The 18585-nt window shown below is 52.6% G+C and overlaps 1 protein-coding gene across 1 annotated transcript in view; it reads right to left on the bottom strand.

The window, feature by feature from the left end:
- The window catches only part of CRTC2 (CREB regulated transcription coactivator 2), a 69579-nt gene that overhangs the window by 20720 nt on the left and 30274 nt on the right, over positions 1 to 18585 (bottom strand). The window contains exons 5-8 of the mRNA XM_015411720.1: positions 17569 to 17637; positions 7652 to 7755; positions 6631 to 6660; positions 3093 to 3175 (exon numbers count right to left, since the gene is read on the bottom strand). Coding sequence (XP_015267206.1) covers positions 3093 to 3175; positions 6631 to 6660; positions 7652 to 7755; positions 17569 to 17637 — 286 coding nt within the window. The remainder of the gene's footprint in view (positions 1 to 3092; positions 3176 to 6630; positions 6661 to 7651; positions 7756 to 17568; positions 17638 to 18585) is intronic.

Below are 18585 nucleotides of genomic sequence, written 5' to 3'. Positions count from 1 at the left end.
CCAAAACAGTCCAAAGAAGCCTTCTGACACACTTTCGGTGATGTCAGGGGTGTGTGGCATATGCAAATAAGTCATGCTAATGAGTTATGCTAATGAGCTCCTGCACCTCTTTTTCTACGAAATAACCCCTGTATATAACAAATAACTGGTATCCAATTCAACCCGGCTTCCCTCCCCCTCCCCCTAATTAATCGCTCTTATGTGTCTGCTGAGGTATAACTTACTCTAAAGCATTTAGAGTTGTGCCTGTTTTATTGTATTTATTGTACGTATTTTGTTATTCTGTTTTTACGTTGTGAATCTGCACTCAGCGGATTATTATGGGTTGGAACCTACCCTAAGGCTGCTTTCTGAGGAGGGCGGGATATAAATCGAAGGAAATAAAAATAATCCTGGAAGTTTTTTGTCACCTTCCGGGACTTGGAACAGGGGTCACTGCAGGTGTGTGTGTGTGGGGTATTTGTGGATTTCTCGCACTGTGCAGGGGGTTGGACTAGATGACCCCGTAGGCCCCCCTTCCAACTCTATGATTCTATGAAATCAATCAATAAATAAGAGGCCAGACGGTCGTAAACTTATTTATGCTATGAATGGCTTTTCAACCGTGTATACTGGCTAGGCCGGATAGCTTCTCTCGTGTATTTTTCTGCTAAGAATTTTAACTACGGGCCTTTTCCATTGTTATTGGAAGATATATACGCTTGCTAGCCACTACAGGAATTGAAAGCACGGGCTGCAGATCTCTCTAATACAACAATGGGTCTGGGGGAGACCACACGCATACACCGAGGCTAAAAGTGTGACTCTGCTCAAACGCCTCTCCAGTGAGGTCAGTCTTCCTACCTCTGTGTAGGGCTGATCCGCCCAAGCGGGAGAACGAGGCGGTGGATCCCCGAGGCCCTGGAAGAGACTGCGCCGCTTGTGACGCAAATCAGTTCTGAATTAGAATGTTCATTGATTACTGAGGGATGCTTACGTACTTTTGAACTATCTGCCCGACTCTTGGAGGCTAGCTGGCAGTCGATGGAAACGAATGCTCTCTGCCCTTGCTACAGCTAAAAGACTCGTATTACAGCACCGGAGAGCAATGCTCCCTCTAAGCTGTGGAGTCCTGTGAGCAAAAGTTCTACTTTGTGAGCTACTGGCATTAAAGTTGTGAGCAAGTGATTTGGCTGCTGCATAAATCCGTTTGCTCTGGAGCCCTCCTTCCTGAGCTGAGACAAAAAGGTGTGAGCCGGAGGCTAAAAAACTGTGAGCTAGCTCACACTAACTCAGCTTAGAGGGAACACTGCCGGAGAGATAAATGCCTCCTGTGAGTCAGTGGATCAAGGACCTTACAACAGTAGCAATATTTGAACGCGTGACATGTAGACAACAATTGTGTACGGGCATATTTTTTTTTTAGATATCTGGAAATCTCTTTACAGAAACTTATGCATAGATCTGCCAACGCTGTCCCATTTCTGTTTCTACTTTATTAATTAATTAATTGAATTAGATTTACTAGGCCGCCCTTCCATACAAGAGGAGCTCAGGGCGGCTTACAACAGAGTAGTATACAAAACAAATTGTGAACTAAAAACAAGATTAAAACCACCTAAACGAAGAACAGCGGATAAAAAGAAAAAAAGTACATATACAAGATGGCGGAAGAAAAATATTTCAGTTCCCCGGCTTACTTGGGGGGGAGGGGTTACACGGGATGGGGAAATATGAGGAGGAGGCGGAGGAGGAGATTGGATTTATACCCCGTCCCTCACTCGGAGTCTCAGAGCGACTTACAAACTCCTTTTCCCTTCCCCTCCCCACAACAGGCACCCTGTGAGGTAGGTGGGGCTGAGAGAGCTCTTGACAGAAACTGCTCTTTTTCAAGGACAGCTCTGACAGAACTATGGCTTGCCCAAGGTCATCCAGCAGCTGCGAGTGGAGCAGTAAGGCATCAAACCTGGTTCTCCCAGATTAGAGTCAGCACACTTAACCACTACACCAAACTGGCTCATGCTAGAAGTAATATTTCCCCCGTCGCTGTCGTCAACCAAAGGCCTGGCGGAACATATGTACCTCTTATATATATATATTTATTTATACTTCTTCCCCTTTTTTATTAGTGTGGCGGGCTACCCAGAAACACGCTGCCTGGCAGGGCAAGACAAGCCCTTGGGCCGACCAGCAAGACTCAGGTGTGTGGAGCAAGGGTGGAAATGAGGGCGGAAAGGTACAGTAGCCTCGGCAACAGGAGCAGCCGTTGCATTCTGGGTTGGAGAAGCTCAAAGGGTGTGGAGGCTGCGAGCTGGCCTGGGTGGCTGAACAGTGGCTCTCTGGGCCCAGGTGTTTTGAGGCGAGGCAGGGAACAGGGGAGAAGAGGGTGGAGCGTAACCCAAGGGCCAGGTGTGGAGCTGGGGCTATAAAAAGGGAGGGAGGAAGAGGGAAATGAAACAGGAGGAGGCCGGCAAGAGGAGGCGGAGGCCGAAGCAGGTGGCAGCGTTGTGGCTCTTCTCCTGTGTAATGCGCCGCTCGCCCTGAGGTGGGTGAAGCAAACCACACCTTCGGGGGTCCTAAGCCACTTGCCTCAGGAAACAGTGATGGGGCTTGTGGTTGCAAGCAGTACTCCCTCTAAGCTGAATCGCACAGTTTTTTAGCCTCCGGCTCACACACGTCTTAGGAAGGGACGGCTCCAGAGCAAACTGACTGAGGCGGCAGCCAAATCGCCCGCTCACAACTTTAACGCCAGTGGCTCCCAAAGTAGAATTTCTGCTCACAGGATTCCACGGCTTAGAGGGACCACTGATCGCGAGACCCCATGGACTCCGGGTATGGTGTTCCCCTGTCCCCAGAGGACGCTGCAATCAGTTACTGGATTTTGAGGGCTTCCCCCCCCCCTGTTCTCTCCATCCCCCCCATTTTTGGAAAGAAGGAAACAAATTAAATAAGTAAATGCATCCCTCGTTTCTCAGCCTAGTTGTTTTTTCCTTACTGAAGGCGGGGGCAAACAGATCCCCTCTGTCTGGAGAGCCGCACTGCAGCCTCCGGCGATACAGTTATCCCCCCGACTCTGAGGAGTCCCCCCTTTCGTAACGGGTCCCTGCACCCACCTTTTTGGTGTCCCAGGGCTTCAGCAACTGCTTGCCGTCGTCTGGGAGGCTCTCCTCGATGGAAGGCACTTGGAAAACGAACACTGGGAAGCGGGGGGGGGGGGGGGGGGGAGAGAAGACAACCAGTCAGCTGCCAAGGCAAGGAAAATGACCCAAAGTAGCCCTCACATTGGGTGGAGACTACACTTCCCAGCATGCTCTGCCCCCCACCCTGCAAACGCTAGAGGAGCCAAAGACAGAGACAAAGGGCAAGGTGGGAAGAGCGATCTCAACCCGTCCCTTCTGCTAAGATATGGCTGGTCTGTCCAGACTGAGTGCTGGACTGGATGGGCCATTGGCCTGATCCAACATGGCTTCTCTTATGTTCTTATAAAGAAGAAGAGGTTGGATTTATACCCCACCCTTCACTCGGGAGTCTCAGAGCAAGCTTACAATTTCCTTCCCTTCCTCTCCCCACAATAGATGCCCAGTGAGGTAGGTGGGGCTGAGAGAGCTCTTTCGAGGACTGCCCTTGAGAGAACAAGCTCTGAAAGAACTTGGGACTGGACCCAAGGTCACTCAGCAGCTGCATGTGGAGAAGTGAGGAATCAACCCCGGTTCTCCCAGATTAGAGTCCGCGCACAGGGCTCTTTTTGTAGAAAAAGCCCAGCAGGAACTCATTAGCATAATAGGCCACACCCAACAGCAGAAACTCATTAGCACATTAGGCCACACCCCTGATAGCACAGCTCATTAGCACATTAGGCCACACCCCCATGTTACCAGAAGTGTGGTTATCCAGCCACACCCACCTTTTGCTTGTTATTCTGTTTACCTTGTTTGTTGTCAAAACCCAGGGCCTTTTTTGTAGCAGGAACTCCTTTGCATGTTAGGCCACACACCCCTAATGTAGCCAATCCTAATGAGTTTCTGCTGTTGGGTGTGGCCTATTATGCTAATGAGTTCCCGCTGGGCGTGGCCAACTTGGGAGCCAGCCGGAACTCCGTTCCTGTGCGTTCCTGCCCAAAGATAGCCCCGCGCGCACTTAACCACTACACCAAACTGGCTCTCAAATGGATCCCCGCTGCCTCAGCTAAAGGAAGAGCTCTGTCTCGCAGGCCCTGTGGAACCCACATCTGTAATGCCTTCTGCCCCTTTTCCGCAGAGCTGTTCTGCACAGCCTCTGGTTGAGCCGGCGGGCGCCCAATTATTAGGCCCTCCCTTTCCTGAAGCTCTCCGACTGTATATTTATAAGATCTCCACTGTCCTTTGGTTTATGGCCCAGTAGCCTCCAGCTATTTGGGATGGCTGTACTTCCCCTAATTTATGGTGCGGCTTGCTTTTAATGGTTTCAGTTATTTATTATTAGAACTGTTTTAATGGTTTTCATAATATTATCGTTGTGACTGGCCCTGAGCCTGCTTGCAGGGAGGGCGGGATATAAATTAAAATAGAGATATTTTAATTCCAAGGACTCTGTTGCCTGATCCCGAGCAGGGGAGCGCTAGCTCATTTTCTTGCAGTATTTGTAGCTTTGGTGGGAGGGGGAGAACCTGTTCTTCCAGATGTTCTTTTTAGTGCTCCGGCGGCAAGCAACCCACTCCTGGGAGGAGTGTCGCAAAAGTATCTGGACCAGCCCTGATCTTTCCAGTGGCTCAAGCTGTTCTTTGTAATAACAGATGTTTAGCACTTCTATGAAGTACTTTTGAAAACTCTCCTGTATATTATCTTAGTAATCTGGGGAAATATATCAGGATCTTAACGATCCGTTATAAAGGCTCATTCTAAAAGCCTCGAAGGGCTTCACGCTCTACAGATCGACATCTCCTGGTGGTCCCTGGCCCAAAAGATGATGATGAAGAAGAAGAGATTGGATTTATACCCCACCCTTCACTTGGAGTCTCAGAGCGGCTTACAAACTCCCTTCCCTTCCCCTCCCCACAACAGACACCCTGTGAGGTGGGTGGGGCTGAGAGAGCTCTGACAGAAACTGCTCTTTTTCAAGGACAGCTGTGCCAGAGCTTGTGACTGATCCAAGGTCACATCAGCAGGTATAAGTGGAGGAGTGGGGAATCAAACCCGGTTCTCCCAGATTAGAGTCCGCGCACTTCACCACTACACCAAACTGGCTCTTGTCCGTCTTGCCTCGACGTCTTGCCTCCACCCGGCCTGGTGGAACATGCTCCCCGTCGAGATCAGGGCCCTGCGGGATCTTCTTCAATTCTGCAGGGTCTGCGAGACGGAGCTCTTCCACCAGGCCTTCCGATGAGGCAGCAGGTGTCTGTGTGTGGCCTCCCCGAGGTTGTCGTCACCCATTTATCTACAGCTGGCTATCACTCATTTGTCACCAAAGGGCCAAGGAATCCCTCACAACCAGCCGAGTCTATCGCTGGGCTGTGACGACCGTTTTAATGTACATGACTGTATTTAAAATTTTTAACTCTATTTGTTGTATTGTTAAAATGTCGTTACTCGCCCCTGAGCCCGCTTGCGGGAAGGGCAGGCTATAAATAAGAAAAATAAATAAATAGTAAGAACATCGTCCCCTTCTTCACCTTCCTCCTATTAGAGAGCCAGTTTGGTGTAGTGGTTAAGTGCGCGGACTCTAATCTGGGAGAACCGGGTTTCATTCCCCACTCCTCCACTTGCACCTGGCTGGATGGCTTTGGGCAAGCCGTAGTTCTGATAAGAGCTGTTCTTGAAAAAGAGCAGTTTCTGTCAGAGCTCTCTCAGCCCCACCGACCTCCCAGGGTGTCTGTTGTGGGGAGGGAAAGGGAAAGGAGCTTGTAAGCCGCTCTGAGACTCCTTTGGGTAGTGAAGGGCGGGGTATAAATCCCATCTCTTCTCTTCTTCTTCTATTACCTACAAACCACAGCCTGTGGGGCCCCGATGCCAAATGGGGGCAGCAATCAAGATTCCCACCTGGGGCTTCGTCACTCATGCCTTGATCTTTAAGCTAGGCCTGCCTTCAGCACTATGAATGTTTAAAACTGAGCCAAGCCAGCTCCCACGAGGAAGGCAAAGGGCTCCTAAAGGCAAGCCAGAAGAGGGTGAACATAAGAACCCAAGAGAAGCCAATGTTGGATCAGCCCAATGGCCCATCCAGTCCAACACTCTGTGTCACGCAGTGACCAAAACCCAGGGGCCATCAGGAGATCTACCAGTGGGGCCGGAACTCCAGACGCCCTCCCACTGTGGCCCCCAAGCACCAAGGATACAGAGCATCCCTGCCCCAGACATAAGAGCATAAGAGAAGCCATGCAGGATCAGGTCTAAGGCCCTTCCAGTCCAACACTCTGTGTCACGCAGTGGCCAAAAATATCAGGTGCCATCAGGAGGTCCAGCAGTGGGGCCAGAACTCCAAAAGCTCTCCCACTGTTGTCCCCCAACCACCAAGAATACAGAGCATCACTGCCCCAGACATAAGAGCATAAGAGAAGCCATGCAGGATCAGGCCAAATGGCCCATCCAGTCCAACACTCTGTGTCACGCAGTGGCCAAAACCCAGGTAGCCATCAGGAGGTCCACCACCAGGGCTGGTGAAGAAGCGAACGCTTACCTTTGCTATCAACGTCCCCATCCAGGTAACCTGAAAAACAAAGATGAAATAACGTTGTCAGGGGCGGGGACTGAATGCGGAGCTTTCATTTAAGCTCATTATTGAAACTTATTCAGACAAGCTTGTCTGTCTTTGTGGGGTTTTTTTTGCCCTGTGAAACACAGGGGCAGCGTACACGGTTCTCCTTCTCCACTGTTTCACCCTCACAACAACCCTGCGAGGTAGGGTTTAAGCTCCGAGCAACTTGCTGGAGGTGAGCGGTGTGTCTGAGTGGGAATGAGAACGCAGAACCCTTCGGTCGCAGCCCCCTCCTCCTCGCTACACTCACAGCTACGATTTTCCGGGGAAAGTGAATTATTTCAGTCGTTCAAGGCAGAAAGGTAGAAATGCTCCATAAGCGATTGAAAACCCGAGGGCAGAGACCTGATGCCTCTCTCCATTTGAAGCTATAAATACCTCACACCAAGGCAGTGAGGCAGAAGCAGGAAGAAAAACATACATTGACTCTGACCGGGGAGGGGTGTGTGTGTGTGTCTGTGTCCTTTTTCAACATTCAAAGTCTCAGGAGCTAAAAGATCCAGCTGGTGCCTTCATCCTTCACATATAAAGGCAAAAGGTGATTTGGACACCCATTTTGGAATCCCTGCCCAAAGCTCTTCTAACCTCCACAGGCCCCTCCCCCCCATCACTTTAAGTCCTTCCCTCAAAGAGGAAGATGAGGAGGAGGAGCAGACTGGATTTATACCCTGCCCTTCACTACCCGAAGGAGTCTCAGAGTGGCTTACAATCTCCTTCTCCCTACGAGAGACACCCTGTGAGGCAGGTGGGGCTGAGAGAGCTCTTTCGAGGACTGCTCTTGAGAGAACAGCTCTGAGAGAACTTGTGACTGACCCAAGGTCACACCAGCAGCTGCATGTGGAGACATGGGGAATCAAACCACCCAGATTAGGGTCCGCGCTATTAACCACTACACCAAACTGGCTCTCAGGAAGAACAGAGGCGAAAAGGGGAAACGGCTCACCAGTCTTGCGATTTGGAGGGGGAACGCCCTGGGAGGGGCCCAGGTACATGTCCTGCGGGTTGGGGTTCATTACGCTCGTGTGCAGGGCAGAGTCGGAATTTGTTCTGGAGGCAAAGAAAACCACTGTTAAGATAATAATTATTTTAAAAATGAGAGCCAAGTAGAATCCCCAGGTCTGACATGAGCTATAAGCGGTCAGGTAGCTATAGCGACACGATGGTGGCTGGGCAACTCGTAACACAAGGGTGCAACACCAAAACCCTCCCTGCTGGAAAACGCAGCTGTGCTCACTAGTTCCGCAGCTATTTTTTTTCCCCTTCTAAACCTTCCCCCATGCAGTCTGCTGCACTGATTTCCAAAATGGGCAGTGTCTGTCCATCTTTCACACTCACACCCAGTTCTAGATCAAAACGGGTAGCCGTGTTCGTCTGTCTGTAGCAGGAGAAAAGAGCAGGAGTCCAGCAGCACCTTCAAAACTAACAAAATTGGTGGCAGGGGAGGAGCTTTTGGGAGTCACGGCTCACTTCTTCAGAGAGATCAAGACGGGTAGCCATGTCAGTCTGTCCGTAGCAGGAGAAACCAGCAGCACCTTCAGGACTAACAAAATTGGTGGCAGGGTTATCTGAAGAAGTGAGCAGCGATTCACGAAAGCGCCTGAGGTAAAGGTTTCCCTTGCTCGAAAGCAAGTCGAATCCGTATCTAGGGGGCGGTGCTCATCCCCGTTTCCAAACCAAAGAGGCAGCACTGTCCGAAGATGTCTCCGTGGTCGTGTGGCCGGCATGACTAGACGCTGAGGTGCACGGAACGCTGTTCCCTTCCCACCGAAGCGGTACCTATTTATCGAGTTGCAATTTCTTGCTTTCGAACCGTTAGGTTGGCAGGAGCTGGGGCCAGAGACGGGAGCTCACTCCGTCACGTGGCACTCGGGTCTCGGGCTGCCGAACTACAGACCTTCCGGTCTGCAGTTCAGCGTCTTAACCATTTGAGCCAGGGTTATCTGAAGAAGTGAGTGGCGACTCACGAAAGTGCCGACCCGGCCACAAATGAAGAAGAAGAAGAGAAGAAGAGATTGGTTTTATACCCCGCCCTTCACTTGGAGTCTCAGAGCGGCTTACAAACTCCTTTCCCTTCCCCTCCCCACAACAGACACCCTGTGAGGTGGGTAGGGCTGAGAGAACTCTTGACAGAAACTGCTCTTTTTCAAGGACAGCTGTGCCAGAGCTTGTGACTGACCCAAGGTGACATCAGCAGGTGCAAGTGGAGGAGTGGGGAATCAAACCCGGTTCTCCCAGATTAGAGTCCACACACTTAACCACTACACCAAACTGGCTCACCAAACTGGCTCTCTCTCTCTAAATGCCGTTAGTCTTTAAGGTGCTCCTGGACTCTTGCTCTTTTCCACACACGGTTCTAGTTGTACACCCAGTTCGAGTTCTGCAGCCTTCTGTCTTTCACCTCCCCCCTCCCATGTCCATGGGCTTTGGTGAGGGTGGAGGGCAGCAAAGGGAAAGATAGAACTCTCCTACGTTTCTCCCCCGTGCCAAAAGCAGTATGACACGCTTGCTAGGGTTGCTAAGCCTTCTATTGTTCTCGAGGGGAGCCGTGTTGGTCTGCAGTAGAACACCGAGATGAGAGTCCAGCAGTGCCTTAGAAACCAACAAGATTTCTGGAGTGGAAGCTTCCGACAGCTTACGCCCTGAAATCCTTGTTGGCCTCTCAAGTGCTCCGGTACTGGAACCTGACTGTAAGCATTATATGTTGACTCGGGGGGAAAAACATACGGATTTCTCAAGAACCCAAATTTGCAAGACTGAACAGTAAAAGACAGGGCTTGCCCTATGGAACTCTGGGAACTGTAGTTTTCCTGAAGCCTTGGCCAAATCTACACCACCCTTACCATTACTTCTTCACCCAAAGAGTCATGGACATGTGGAATTCACTGCCGCAGGAAGTGGTGGCAGCTACAAGCAGAGACAGCTTCAAGAGGGGATTGGATAAACATATGGAGCAGAGGTCCATCAGTGGCTATTAGCCACAAGGTATAGATAGGATCCTGCCAACCTAGCAGTTCGAAAGCAAGAAATTGCAAGTAGATAAATAGGGACCACTTCGGTGGGAAGGGAACAGCGTTCCGTGCGCCTTGGTGTTTAGTCATGCTGGCCACATGACCACGGAAACGTCTTCGGACAGCGCTGGCTCTTCGGCTTTGAAACGGAGATGAGCACCGCAACCCTAGAGTCGGATTCGACTGGCTTTCGAGCAAGGGAACCTTTACCTTTTATAGATAGGAACTCTGGGTCTGGGCAAGTGATGCTCTGTATTCTTGGTGCCTGGGGGGGGGGCAAGAGTGGGAGGGCCTCTGGAGTTCTGGCTCCACTGGTGGACCTCCTGATGGCACCTGGTATTTTTGGCCACTCTGTGACAGAGTGTTGGACTGGATGGGCCATTGGCCTGATCCAACATGGCTTCTCTTATGTTGTTCAGAGCAAAGGCTCATGAGCGAGTATTAGCCAATAAGGTCTAGAGGGAAGACTCTGTCTGGGGCAGTGATGCTTTGTATTCTTGGTGCTTGGGGGGCTACAGTGGGAGGGCTTCTGGAGTTCTGGCCCCACTGGTGGACCTCCTGATGGCACCTGGGTTTTGGGCACTGTGTGACACAAGAGTGTTGGACTGGGTGGGCCTTTGGCCTGATCGAACATTGGCTTCTCTTACGTTCTTATTAATGGAGAGAAACCCGTGGAGGTTTGGAATGCCTTTTGCCCCCTTTCTAAGGACTCTGAGCCAAACTCTTTCCACAGGTGCAGAGACTCATAGGTCTGAGGAGTTTCCCTCCAAATTATGAACTCAATCTGTGACTCAACTTCACCGGAAAATATTCTGGTTCCTGTTGTGACATCTGCTATTTCTTCTTCCCTCTTGGACAAGACAACAAGAGAGCGAGGCAGGAAAACAAGAAAGCTGAGGCCTGGGGTTTTTGTTTTTTTTAACACTGAGCAATCCTTTGCGCCAAAAGGTCTCCTCTCCATGCGAATAGAAACACAGACCAGTGAGGTCGGAGGGTTCCCCAAACCCCTTGTTGCTGGGCCAGGTTTCTCTTTGCAGAGACTTTTACTTGTGGTAAAGGTAAAGGTTCCCTTGCTCGAAAGCCAGTCGAGTCCGACTCTAGGGGGCGGTACTCATCTCCGTTTCCAAGCCAAAGAGCCAGCGCTGTCCGAAGACGTTTCCATGGTCATGTGGCCAGCATGACTAAACACCAAGGCACACGGAACGCTGTTACCTTCCCACCGAAGTGGTACCTGTTTATCTACTTGCAATTTCTTGCTTTCGAACTGCTAGGTTGGCAGGAGCTGGAACTAGAGATGGGAGCTCACTCCGTCACGTGGCACCCGGGTCTCAAACTGCTAAACTGACCTTCCACAGCCTGCAGTTCAGCGTCTTAACCACTTGAGCCACCGCAGCTCCTTACTTGTGGTACAGAGAGCCAAAATGTGATCCTCACCAAACAACAGTGTCTGGTTCTACCACCGCACCGGCCTATCACCTCATTCTCCTAGCGTGTGTGAATGAGAGGTCCAGTGAAGCATCGCATCTTTAAAGGCTCCACCTACCAGTGTTCCCTCTAAGCTGAGTTAGTGTGAGCTAGCTCACAGTTGTTTAGCCTCTGGCTCACACATTTTTGTCTTCGCTCAGGAAGGAGGGCTCCAGAGCAAACTCATTTATGCAGTGGCCAAATTGCTCGCTCACAACCAGCGGCTCACGAAGTAGAATTTTTTTGCTCACAAGACTCCACAGCTTAGAGGGAACATTGCCCCCTACGTAAGTAATTTTTAAAAATTCTTCCTGTAATGAAAAAGCTAGCTACAGCCTGAAGTCGGCCAGACTAGGATCTCCCTCCGTGCTCTAGTATCTCCCCCTTCCCCATTTTACTTGCATAGAATACGTTATTTGGGACAAGTACAGAATCATAGAGTTGGAAGGGACCTCCAGGGTCATCTAGTCCAACCCCCTGCACCATGCAGGAAATTCACAAATACCCCCCCCCCGACCTTGTGACCCACGCCCAGAAGATGACAAAAAGCCTCCAGGATCCCTGGCCAAACCGGCCTGGAGAAAAATTGCTTCCTGACCCCAAAGTGGCGATCGGCATTTCCCTGGGCGTGTAAGAAAGGGCCACGAGAACTAAGCACTGAGGCGACCCTTCCTGCCCTCCCTTCTCACGATCTGCCTAAGTTCACAGAACCCGCACTGCTGTCAGATGGCCATCTTGCCTCTGCTTCAAAACCTCCTAAGGAGAGCCCACCACCTCCCAAGGGGGGGAACCGTTCTGACTGCCAGGAAGTTCTTCCTAATGTTTAGCCGAAAACCCTTCTGATTTAATTGTTCAAAACTGGTATTCCCCTGCCCACTGGATGGCGTGATGGTCCCTACACCCATCTCAGGATCTTGCTCTCTCAGTTCTGCCGAGCCCAGGTGATTCGCATTGCGAGCCACTGACATAAGAACGTAAGAGGAAGCCAAGGCTGGATCAGGCCAGTGGCCCATCCAGTCCAACACTCTTGTGTCACACAGTGGCCAAAACCCAGCTGCCCTCAGGAGGTCCACCAGCGGGGCCAGAACTTCAGAAGCCCTCCCTATGTCGCCTCCCCAACTGCTAAGAACAGAAGAGAAGCCATGTTGGATCAGGCCAATGGCCCATCCAGCCCAACACTCTTGTGTCACACAGTGGCCAAAACTCAGCTGCCCTCAGGAGGTCCACCAGCGGGGCCAGAACTTCAGAAGCCCTCCCTATGTCGCCTCCCCAACTGCTAAGAACAGAAGAGAAGCCATGTTGGATCAGGCCAGTAGCCCATCCAGCCCAACACTCTTGTGTCACACAATGGCCAAAACCCAGCTGCGCTCAGGAGGTCCACCAGCGGGGCCAGAACTTCAGAATCCCTCCCTATGTCGCCTCCCCAACTGCTAAGAACAGAAGAGAAGCCATGTTGAATCAGGCCAATGGCCCATCCAGCCCAACACTCTTGTGTCACACAGTGGCCAAAGATACCAGGTGCCATCAGGAGGTCCAGCAGTGGGGCCAGGACTCCAGAAGCACCCCCCCAAGCACCAAGACAGAGCATCACTTGCCCCAGCCCGAGAGTTCCTATCTACACCTTGTGGCTAAGAGCCACCGATGGACCTCTGCTCCGTATGCTTATCTAATTCCCTCTTGGAGCCGTCCATGCTTGTAGCCACCGCCACCTCCTGTGGCAGTGAATTCCACGTGTGAATCACTCTTTGGGTGAAGAAGGACTTCCTTTTATCCGTTCTAACCCGACGGCTCAGCAATTTCACGGAGTGCCCACGAGTTCTTGTTTGTTACAAAGGGAGACAAGTACTTCTTTCTCCACCTGCTCTATCCCATGCATAAATTTATAAACCTCGACCATGTCACCCCTCAAGCTAAAGAGCCCTGAGCGCTTTAACCTTTCCTCATAGGGAAAGTGTTCCAACCCTTTGATCATTCTCGTTGCCCTTTTCTGCACTTTTTCCAGTGCTGTAATATCCTTGTTGAGGTGTGGTAACCAGAACCTCCTAAGGCACCCTAACCCCACTCTCCCTCTGCTGCTATAGGGGGCTGGGCACAGAGGAGCCACCTCTGAAAGGGTCCCGTTCTTAGTGGGTGGGGTACAGCAGGGCCTGTCGCCGTCTCCCTCCACTCCATCGCATCTCCCGCCCCGCCCGGCTCTGAGCCTTCTGAGCTCCCAGTCAGAGAGACGGGGCAGATGCAGAAGAGAGGAAGTAGCCAGAGATGGGGTGGGTGGGTAGCCCTGCCAAATTAACAAAACACCAGGAGCACGGACAAGGGAGAGACTGTTCCGCCACTTGCTTCCAACACCCTGCCTCTCCCGACTTCCTCCCCCCCCAAACCCCCCCCCAACGCTGGCATTTTAAAGACGCCTTTGGGGACTGGGGCGGGAAGATGAAAGGCGAGGGAAGCCCCCACCCCTTCCCCAGCAGGATAACAAGCGGGGCATTGTTGGAAGATCCCAGCGGAGTTGGAGTTGCGTGCCGTGTTTCGCCCACAACAAACTGAAGAGCGGGCTTTCATTCCCCTCCTCCGCTGAAGCAAGCACAGAATTGGGGATGGGGGAGAGGGAGGGGGAGGCAACGGCTGTCCAGAAACGGGGGCTGGCGTGCAAACGGGGTGGGAGGGCAGGGGGGGAGCTATGCCAACGGGAAAGGGGGGGCACCAAGGCGGGGGAACTCCGTGCTTCAAGAATGGTCCCTCTCAACATTCCAGGATGGGAACTGATCCGTGAGGTGAAACCCGTCCTGTGTTCTCAATTCCAGAGTGAAACAAGCGTGGATTGGGGGCGGGGGGAGAGAACCCTGCTTTCCGCCTTAAAGTTGTGAGCGAGCCATTTGGCTGCTGCCTGAATGCGTTGGCTCCGGAGCCCTCCTTCCTGAGCGCAGACAAAAATGGACGAGCCGGAGGCTAAAAAAGTGTGAGCTAGCTCACACGAACTCAGCTTAGAGGGAACATTGTATCGCACGGCTTTAGAAGGGGATCAGACACGTTCGTGGAGCAGAACAGATCTATCGAGGACTGCGAGCCGCGACAGCTAGACGGAACCCGCCTGTCCGAAGGCAGTCTACCTTTGGACACTGTACGCCGGGAGGGCTATCTTCGACACCTGCTTTGGGGCTTCCGGGAAACATCTGCCCCACTGCGGCCAAGGGGCAGCTGCAGCTGGTGGGATTTTTGTCCAATCGAGGAAGGCAGTCACGATTGTTGCCGATACCCATCCGAACTATTATTTATTTGTTTAAATTTATGAATCGCCCACCCTGCAAGTAGGGCTTTGGGTGATTGATAAGTTAACACAATCGGCATAAAATGATCATAATGATCCAATAAATTCACCAGTCCGGATGGCGATAAAGGCCCCTTTTGCAGGCTACACTGCTGACTGTGCGGCGGCACAGGGCAGGGCAGGTGGGGGGGTCACAGGAAGAAAACAATCATAGAGTTGGAAGGGACCTCCAAGGTTATCTAGTCCAACCCCAAAGAGGGTGCCGGTCTTAACCGTCGCTGCCCTCTGGTGGAATGTCTCTGCCTTGCAGGCCCCTGAGGAGCTGCATCGGATCCCGGAGGGCCCTGGGGGTATTCGACAGGGTGTTCCACCAGGTCGGGGCCAGGACTGAGAAGGCCCTGGTCCTGGTCAAGGACAGCCAGACTTCCCTAGGGCCAGGGATCACTAGCAACGAAACCTCCAAGTTCCAAGGCAGTCTACCACCGAATACCTGTTCCAGGGTATGCAAAAACAGTAGGAAGGTGAGTGAGTGTGATCCCGCTGAGATACGGATGCTGGACTAGATGGAAACTTGGGTCTCACCCACAGCAGGGTTCTTCCAAGACTGCCGGCGACAGGTGTGGTTTGTTTGTTTCAGAATCAAGCTCCTAGCCCTTAGGACTGTAAAGGAAAGCCTGAAAGCACCAACAGACGCCTGGCAAAGTCTCAGGAGGCAGGGATCACGGGCAATCGAGGAAGAAGGACCTGGTGATCCGAATTCACACCCCGTGACTGGCTAAAACAGGCTAAGATGGAATCGTAGAACCATAGAGATGGAAGGGGCCATACAGACCAACTAGTCCAACCCCCTGCCCAATGCAAATCCCCTGAATTTACATAGACTGAAGACCTCAGAAGGATTTGGACTAGTCTGGCGCTGGTTTCCGACTGGGTTTTAGAACACAGGACACGCTACTGTGCTCGGACCACTCCATCGGGTGGAGCGCTGTGAACGCTGACTGCCAGCGGGTGTTTGGGGGTCTCACGGGGAGGAACCTCCTTCCTCAGCTCCTGCCGCTACCTCTCAACCGTTTACAGGAGATGCCGGGGACTGAACCGGGGACCTTCTGCTTACAAAGTACCACTGAGCTACGAGAGAGAGGAGAGAGGAGAGAGGAGAGAGGGGAGAAGGGAGAGAGGGGAGAGAGGGGAGAGGGGAGAGGAGAGGAGAGGAGAGAGAGAGAGAGAGAGAGAGAGAGAAGGGATTGGGTTTATACCCCGCCCTTCACTCCCCAAAAGTGTCTCAGAGCGGCTTACCGTCTCCTTTCCCTTCCCCTCCCCACAACGGACACCCTGGGAAGGAGGTGGGGCTGACTCTTCCGAGGACTGCCCTTGAGAGAACAGCTCCGAGAGAACTTGTGACTGGCCCAGGGTCACACCAGCAGCTGCACGCGGAGGCGAGGGGACTCAGACCTGGTTCTCCCCGCTTAGAGTCCGCACGCTCCTGACCACTACACCAAACCGGCTGAGCCCTTCCAAAACAGGGAGCTTGGCCACATAACGCTCACGGGCAGCCTCAACACTGGCAGCGTCTCCCCAAGGCCTTGGGTCTTTGTTTATTTAGGTATTTTGCATGTGTGTGTGCTTGTGTGCCTGGACGTCGTGTTGACTTCTGGCCACCCCTAGTGGGGCTAGGACGTTTCAGAGAGGGGGTGGCTGCCTGTCTCTGCCTCCCAGGCCTGGTATTCCTTGGAGGTCGCCCTTCCTAGTACTTGCCAGGGTCGGCCCTGCCCGGCTTCCGAGATCTGAAGAGACGGTGCTTGCCGGGGCTATCCAGGCCAGGGCAAGGCCTTGGGTCTTTGTCAACGCCGGTGACCAGAAATCCTTTAACTAAAGACGCGTGGGGAGAAGGGGGGCTTTCAGATGGAAAGGAGACGCTCTCCCCCCCCCCGAGCCCTCCCCATGAGCCTGCTTGCAGCTGGGCAAGGAGGTCTGAACACTCCTAGGGACACGCCTGGAGCCTGGCAAGGAGCCGTAGCTCAGTGGCAGAGCATCTGCTTGGCAGGCAGAATGTCCCAGGTTCGATCCCCGGCATATACAGCGAAAAGAATCAGGTGGGAGATGCCATGAAAGACCCTGGAGAGCTCCTGCCGGCCTGAGTCCACAGTACTGACTTCCGCGGACCAAGGGTCTGATCCAGTATAAGGGCACCTCACGTGTTCATACGGGAGGGGCCCGTGGCTCAGTGGCAGAGCATCTGCTTGGCAGGCAGAAGGTCCCGGGTTCAATCCCCGGCATGTACAGTTTAAGAAAGGACTGGGCAGCGGATGATATGAAAGACCTCTGCCTGAGACCATGGAGAGTCATGGGAAGGGGCCGTGGCTCAGTGGCAGAGCATCTGCTTGGCATGCACAAGGTCCCGGGTTCAATCCCCGGCAGCGCCACTTAAAGGATTAGGCGGCAGGTGATGGAGAGAGACCTCCAAGCAATGTTCCCTCTAAGCTGTGGAGTCTTGTGAGCAAAAATTCTACTTTCTGAGCTGCTGGCATCGAAGTTGTGAGCGAGCGATTCGACTACAGCGTAAATTAATTTGCTCTGGAGCCGTCCTTCTGGAGGTGAGACAAAAATGTGCGAGCCGGAGACTAAAAAAACTGAGCTAGCGCACGCTAACTCAGCTCAGAGGGATCACTGCCTCCAAGTGGAGATCCCAAAGAGCAGCTGCCGGCCAGAGCCAACAATACTGACCTTCATGGACAAAGGGTCTGATTCAGTATAAGGCCACCTCATATACTCACAAAGGAGGGGCTATGGCTCAGTGCGACAGCATCTGCTCGGAATGCAGAAGGTCCCCGGTTCAATCCCCGGCATCTCCAGTTAAAAGGATTAGGTTGCAGGTGATGAGAAAGACCTCCGGTGGAAACCCTGGAGAGCAGCTGCCAGCCAGAGCTGGCGATACTGACCTTGATGGACCAGTGGTCCGATTCAGTACAAGGCGGTTTCACGTGTTCACCCTTTACGCCTGGGCCTTTCCCCCTCCCCGCAAGCCCAGAGACGGTGTCTTAGGTCCGATTATCAGCAGCTCGGAATGGTTGAGAGAATGAGACGAGAGGGGAGAAGAATACGGAATCAAAAAAGATGCTTCACCTGTTGAGTACCGTCGGCAGCCTAAACAGGTGTCCTTTCTCCGTGGGAAATTTACCCCAGGGCATGGTCCTTTGCAACAAAAAACAGTAGGGTTACTTTTTTTTGGGGGGGGGAGGCAGAGCGAAGACCCCCCCCCATTAGGGGATTAATAGTTTGGCAGTACAGACAGAGAGAGAGAAGAATGGGGGGTGGGGTGCAATGTTCCCTCTAAGCCGTGGAGTCTCATGAGCAAAAATTCTACTTTGTGAGCTCCTGGCATTGAAGTGGTGAGCGAGCGATTTGGCTGCTGCCTAAATTAGTTTGCTTTGGAGCCCTCCTCCCTGAGCTAAGGCAAAAAAAATGTGTGAGCCGGAGGCTAAGAGACTGTGAGCAGACTCACACTCACTCAGCTTAGAGGGAACACTGGTGGGGTGCAAAGGCCACCAGAAGGGAGAGACGGAACGAGCGAGGGGTGAAGGAGCGCTAGTGGGAGGAGGTCAAGAGTAAGGAGATTTAGGGGGCGGAAGTGGGTCGCGGAAGCTGGAGTCCCCTCCTGCCCACAGCCCGGGGCCACATCCTGAACGGGGACAAAGTTCCGGTGGCTACACACCTGTGATGAGGGCTGCAGAGGTCCTCTCCTCATCCAGCCCCCACCCCAGATGAGTTAATCTCTTCTGAAGGAGGCATGCAAACACCCTTCTTAAGCTCAAGGAGACGCAGCGTTCTTGCGTTTCTTCCCGCCCCCCCAGCCTCCCCGTAGCTCCCTCCCCTTCCTCCACACACCCACCCACGCCACCCCTTCAGCGACCCCGCTGAGTCCTCAGCTCCACAGGGATGCGGCAGGCTAAAAGTTGCAAGCTTTTGCGGGGGAGAAGGAGGGGGAGTGGCACATGTAGACCCACCACCGAGACCACCACCACCACCACCCCAAGCATGAAAGAAGTCTGGAAGCAGTGGAGGAAAAGAGAAAGGAACGAATGAGCGGAGGCAGCACAAAATCCCTGCAGGAACGTGAAACCACTCAACAGCCACACCAAT

This window comes from Gekko japonicus, unplaced genomic scaffold (assembly GCF_001447785.1).
Source record: "Gekko japonicus isolate JY-2015 unplaced genomic scaffold, Gekko_japonicus_V1.1 scaffold175, whole genome shotgun sequence".
Lineage (NCBI taxonomy): Eukaryota > Metazoa > Chordata > Lepidosauria > Squamata > Gekkonidae > Gekko > Gekko japonicus.
This window is presented reverse-complemented; position numbering and strand designations above follow the sequence as displayed.